Source organism: Ipomoea nil, unplaced genomic scaffold (genome assembly GCF_001879475.1).
Source record: "Ipomoea nil cultivar Tokyo-kokei standard unplaced genomic scaffold, Asagao_1.1 scaffold0805, whole genome shotgun sequence".
Classification (NCBI taxonomy): domain Eukaryota; kingdom Viridiplantae; phylum Streptophyta; class Magnoliopsida; order Solanales; family Convolvulaceae; genus Ipomoea; species Ipomoea nil.
In genome coordinates this window covers 2,670,588-2,676,804 of record NW_017617233.1, presented here as the reverse complement: position 1 = coordinate 2,676,804, position 6,217 = coordinate 2,670,588, and the positions used below count along the sequence as shown (strand labels likewise).

Sequence of the window (6,217 nt, the reverse complement as noted above, 5' to 3'; positions counted from 1 at the left end):
AATTAATATATTATGTGCATTCAGTTAATAAATGTTAAACTATAGGTATTATGTACATGTATAGCTATTATATATAGTATGTGTCAAACTAATGTTAATATGATTTAACATATTGCATATATCCGACGCCTAGTGGCACATGGAAGTTCTTATGATACACTGAACTTTTCATTTATTAATGTTGAGCCAGCTTGTTTCTTGCACCTAATCGGTTAAAGTAGCAAAGAAAGTAAAGACTGAGAAAATATAAAACTTATCAGTTGAGTTTTCCATCTCTCATAAATATTCATTTTTCTCATATTGTATGGTATAAAGCTCCCTAAGAAATCTAAGATGATCGAGAAATGAATGGTTAACTTTCTTCCAATTCCAACCACGGCCATCCTCCATACTCCGTCACTTTCATCATTAATTGATTAATTGATTGTAGTAGGAACAAATTTTGTAGTATTGGTTGTGGTATGATGACTTATTTATAGTGTTCACGTATGTGTACATGTTCATGTAAATAGTTATTTTGAATTTTAAATTCATCTCCAATTAATTAAGAGAAAATATTTGATTCACTGGCATTGTGTATAGGTGCTAATGTGCTATACAACAGCGGTGAAAATTTTGATAATCTTCTTAGGAATTGTTTAAAGGTCAGATTAGGAATTGTTTAAAGGTCAATAAACAATTCCTCGATACCCAACTCGAAGAAGACAATGATGTCGTCCTCATTGATGGCGTGTTTTCTTATTGGTGTAGAGGTGATGTTCTAAAAACTGGATTCAAATTTGGGGTCAGATTATGTTGTAGGAGAAGTGGAGCTAGTTTTGAAGGTCAGATTATGTTGTCCAGAACAACTTTCCATACATCAAGATCATCGACATCGCATGCAACTACTACTCCGACAAAAAACCCGTCATCGTAAACTGGATCAAAGGTCGAGGAAAATAAATTTGATTAATATTATTTAGTTTGAATTGGTTATAATAATTATTTTTAATAAAAAATAATTATAATTATACTATATTAAAATTATTATAATTTGCATAAAAGGGTTCAGTCAAATTTGACTTTACAATTTAATGAGCTGGTGCGTTCTGGTTCACCGTTGTTGCATAGCACCTATAGAACGCCGGTGCATCAAATATTTTTAATGTTAGTCTTGGAGATTGTAAAAGTCATCTGCAACCAAAACGAGTGTTGCTATTTGTACCATCATCTAGTCAAAAGTAGGTGTAAATCACATTGAAATGGTAAAAATGACAAAAAGTGCAACAATCTTATAGGTGGTGTAAATAGGGGTGTTGCTATTTACATGTTATATATTAATTATTTTTCAACTAATAATATTTAGTAAACTTACAACTTATTTTACCATAACTAATTGTCTACTATAATAAAGCTAGACCATTTTGGAAAAAAAAAAAATTATTTTCATTTTCCCGCCCAGTGAAAACAACGTAGTTTTGATAGATTTGTAGGATATTAAAATTAGCAGGCATGAATGCATTTATTGTGTTTACATTTCCTGCAAAAAATAAAGTATGCTTAAAATTTTCAAAAACAACGTGTTTTGAAGTGAAATTCTATTTGCACCACCATAATGGCTATTTACACCACTCTTTGATAGGTGTGATAGCTTTATAAGTGGTGTAAATAGAAAATTGGTATTTGCACTACCTTCATTAAATTTAGTCTAACATTATGGTCCGTTTGCTAGCAGGAAATTATTCTCTGTTTTCATTCTCTGTTTTCTGTTTAGAAAACTTGTTTACTATCACTTATTTTTTCAAATTTATTTTTTAGATTAACGTTATAAAATTAACACACGTTTAATTTCAAGTGATTTTTAGATCATATATTTAAAATATTTTTACATATGTTTGGTTTAAATGGATTTAAAAAAAAAAAAACTTTTATGTCTAATATATGTAAGATTTTTACATTTGATAACTAAACAAAAGTTATATATGTATATTAGTATATAACATAATAGCTAAAAAATATATTCGAACCAATAACCTACTAAGTTCACCTAAAATTTATTTTAGATAATATTAATATTTTTGAGCTAATATTTAAAATATTTGTTGGATATATTCATTTGAATGACATGTATATATAACACGTTGTTTTTGAAAATTTTAAGCATACTTTATTTTTTGCAGGAAATGTAAACACAATAAATGCATTCATGCCTGCTAATTTTAATATCCTACAAATCTATCAAAACTACGTCGTTTTCACTGGGCGAGAAAATGAAAATAAATTTTTTTTTTCCAAAATGGTCTAGCTTTATTATAGTAGACAATTCCTTTCCAGTGAAAGACCCTACTAGGGTCCTTAGAATATCTAATTAGGAAAGATATTTTTAAATGAAGAACTATTATTTAAAATGAAATTTTGAAAATTATTTTTTAGAAAGAATTTCATTTCTTGGTGTATAGTAGACAATTAGTTATGGTAAAATAAGTTGTAAGTTTACTAAATATTATTAGTTGAAAAATAATTAATATATAACATGTATATGTGTTTTGTGTTGTAATTTTTTATATCTTGTATTATGAAATTTTATACTTTACGAGTATAAATTTTGTACTTTGTCGTTTCAATCTAAAGTCCATAATATTATGTGGATTTTGGTCCATAATATAAATTGGCGATGTAGTAGTAGGAGGAGGTATGAAAAGAAGAATTCATAAAATTAAAATTTTATAAATTTGTTGAGTTAATAAAAAGAAATACTAAAAGGGAATAAGTAGAAAAATGAATACGACGAAGTAGCTTTCTCTTCCGTTTGTTTTCCGCAAAGCGGCGAACCGCGAGAAATCATCGGAGTGCTGACCCCTTTTTCCAAGGATTCAGCACCTGTAAAAGTCTTCATTTGTAACGCGAGGGAGGAAATTAAATTAAACAAGTTTCTTCTCCCATGGTTGGATTGTTGTAGTAGTGTGTTTCATTCTCGGAGATCTTCAATCACGGTGGCTCTTCTTGGATCCCTGCCTCCCAATCCCACCTTCCAAATCCATCACCGCCGTAGACCCTTTTCTCGCAATCTCGTTCTGGTGGGCGACAAGCGCCAGATCCCTTCCCCTCACGGCGGCAGGGGCGCCTTACCCTCCGAAGGGGGCTCCCCTTCCGACCTCCTCTTCCTCGCCGGCGGAAGTCCCCACTCCCTTCTCTCCATTTCTTTTCCCCTGGTTTCTGCTGTAACTTGTTAATTCTCTTCCCTGGATTTGTTTGTTTGTTTTTCTTTTTTTTAATCCTCACAGTAGTACATACAAAGGTTAGATACATATTGATGTTGACTATCAAGAGGGTTCCAACCGTCGTCTCCAACTACCAGGACGACGCCCCTGAGGATTCCAAACCGGAATCCCTTGGTTGCGGCCGCAATTGCCTCGGACAATGCTGCTTGCCTGGTATACATATTTTCTATTTCAATTCGATTTCATAGAATGTAGCATATATAATCTGTCATCTGAATTAGTTGGGTCGAAACCTAATGTATAAAAAATAAAACTTGTTTTGATCACCTTCTTCCTTTATCGTGTATTTGAATGATGTTTACTTGCTTGTTTCAGTTTCCTGCCTTCCATTATTTGCATTCAAGAATGATGAGCATAAGTGTGATGGTGATTGGAACTACTTGAGTTATGGGGAGTGTCCGATTTCCTTTCTAAGTGATTTGTTGCTTGGACAGTGGGAGGAGCGAATGAGCCGGGGATTATTCCGGTATGATGTGACTTCGTGTGAGACAAAAATTATTCCTGGCACGTTCGGTTTCATTGCACAGCTCAATGAGGGGCGTCATCTGAAGAAAAGGCCTACAGAGTTTCGTGTTGATCAGGTTCTTCAGCCTTTTGATGAGAATAAGTTCAACTTTACGAAAATAGGCCAGGAAGAAGTGCTTTTCAGATTTGAACCGAGCAATGACTGCAAATCCCATTACTTGCCTAGTGGACTAGTTGATGCTCGTTCTGGTTCGCCTACTGTTCTTGCTATCAATGTAAGGCTTTTTTGGGCCTTTTGTGTGTCGGTAATATAGTAACAAGTCATTTTAGACCTGATTGCATGAATTTGTGTAGTTCAGGGACCTAATTGCATCTTTTTTGAGTTTGATGGCCTAATTGTAGTTTGGTGTGCAGTTCAGTGGCCTGTTTGACCCTTATTCCTTTGGTTTATGATGTTTCGTTCTTCAGGTGAGTCCTATTGAGTACGGACATGTGCTTTTGATTCCTCGGGTTCTTGATTGCTTGCCTCAGAGGATTGACCATGATAGCTTCTTCGTTGCAATGCACTTGGCTAAGGAAGCAGCCGATCCCTTCTTCAGGGTTGGTTATAATAGTTTGGGCGCCTTTGCCACCATTAACCACCTCCACTTCCAGGTAACTTCTTCATCCCGTATGTTGGAAAGGTAATGTTTTGGTACATATAAGTCGATCTAATTCTGTTCTTTGCAGGCGTATTACTTACAAGTTCCTTTTCCTGTCGAGAAAACCCCAACTCGCGAGATAATGAGGGGGAGGGAGCAGGGTGATGGTGGAATTGTAGTCTCTCAGCTATTAAATTACCCTGCCCGTGCTCTTCTCTTCGAGGGCGGGAGTACAGTGCGTGATTTATCTGATGCTGTTGCGAATTCTTGTATTTCCCTTCAAAATAATAATATTCCTTTTAACCTTCTCATTTCTGAACGTGGGAACAAAGTATTTCTCTTTCCTCAGGTACATTCCAACTCCGTCTTTTTAAGCTCTCGTGAGTTTTCCATATATGTGAGTCGGTGAAACGTACACTTTTCTTCAGTGAAATTCTGAAAATACGGAAACATGGTTTGTCTGATTGCTTGTTCCTTTGAGGTAGTCTAATCTTTACATGGATTTCGATAACTTTCTGTTGCATTTATTAATGATATGCTGAACTTTAGAAGTATGGAGGGGGATATTTATAATCAGTTCTCTTATCTTTGAACTTAATTCTCTGCGGATAAAAGAAGGAACTCATTCTTTTGGTGAATTTTCAAAGTGTTATGCAGAGAAACAAGCATGTGGGAAAATCGATCAAGAAATCTTGGATACTTGGGTGAACCCCGCTGTTTGGGAAATTAGTGGGCATATGGTGTTGAAGAGGAGAGAGGATTACGATGATGCGTCGGAGGACTATGCATGGAGGCTGCTTTCTGAGGTTTCTTTGTCGGAGGAAAGGTTTGAAGAAGTGAAGGCTTATGTTTCTCGAGCTGCTGATTTGCTGTTGGACTCCGAGTGTAGCAATGGCGGCTCCCAACCGTGGGAAACGTACCCTGAAGCCTCGTGGACCGCCACAAATGAGCTGTCGTTTACCTCGAGACTGTCGGGTGCTACGCTGAAATTCTGTTAGATTCTAAAGGCGAAGGCGGCAGTGGCACCAACCAAGGGGTAGGTAGGTGTCCCGAACTCTCGGTTTACATCGAGCCTGTCTGGTGCTACACTGAAGGGCAATGGGAATGGTTCATTTTCAGAAATTTGTTTGGATACGTTAGGTCTATTACAGATTTGGTCAAATGGATTGTGTTTGTGGTTGGGTGGAACCCTGAAATTCTGAAAATGACCTTCTGTTGTATGTTATGTTAACCCTGATTGATTTTTTATTTTTTTTTTTAATATTTGTTTTCAAGCTTACGCCAGATTAATCCTAAGTCCTCTGCACAACAAGATTTTTGTGTTTACATTTGTCTTGAAAAGGATTATCGTTTGATAAATGGGTTTCGATATGAACAAAGAGCAATGTTGAACCAGCGACTCACTTTCTTTTTTTTTTTTTTTTTTTTTTTTTTTTTGTGAGTACTACTGACTCTGTTACAATGTAGTATCTGTTCATAACTACTTCTCAATCTACCGAAGCATAAATAGTCAATATCGTCCTCGGTACTTTTCATTTGGAAGAACCACTTAATGTCACTAAAATTTAATATTATAAATTCTTCTTTTAATTTTATAAGATTAAACAGACATTCAAAATGTGATTGAATATACAGATTAATCATTACCATTAACTATGAGAGTCGTATGAAAGATACATGCATATACATTCAATGTACAATAAGTAATTAAATATAATCATTCAATAATGAATATTTTTTTTTTGTCTGACCACAAAGTGTCTTGAGCATGTTCTAATTATAAGAGACACTTTTAAGCACATACCATACTGAGATTATTGGAATACTTTGAATTCTACTTGTGTAGTATGA

At 34.9% G+C, this 6,217-nt stretch overlaps 1 protein-coding gene across 1 annotated transcript; it reads left to right on the top strand.

Annotated features, from left to right (window-relative positions):
* Positions 1–2,757: 2,757 nt before the first annotated feature.
* On the top strand, positions 2,758–5,614 carry LOC109177940 (GDP-L-galactose phosphorylase 1-like). Its single transcript, XM_019327447.1, has 5 exons — positions 2,758–3,413; positions 3,576–4,000; positions 4,194–4,379; positions 4,455–4,715; positions 5,014–5,614. Exons 1-5 carry the CDS (start codon positions 3,293–3,295, stop codon positions 5,362–5,364), a joined length of 1,344 nt encoding a protein of 447 aa, XP_019182992.1. The 5' UTR covers positions 2,758–3,292; the 3' UTR covers positions 5,365–5,614.
* Positions 5,615–6,217: the final 603 nt, after the last annotated feature.

What these genes read in the sequence shown, in the direction of transcription:
- LOC109177940 (XM_019327447.1), top strand. Translation starts at nt 3,293, where the DNA reads ATGTTGACTATCAAGAGGGTTCCAACCGTCGTCTCCAACTACCAGGAC. An exon ending in CTACTGTTCTTGCTATCAAT is followed by an intron (nt 4,001 to 4,193) that starts GTAAGGCTTTTT and finishes TTCGTTCTTCAG; the next exon opens with GTGAGTCCTATTGAGTACGG. An exon ending in AAGTATTTCTCTTTCCTCAG is followed by an intron (nt 4,716 to 5,013) that starts GTACATTCCAAC and finishes GAATTTTCAAAG; the next exon opens with TGTTATGCAGAGAAACAAGC.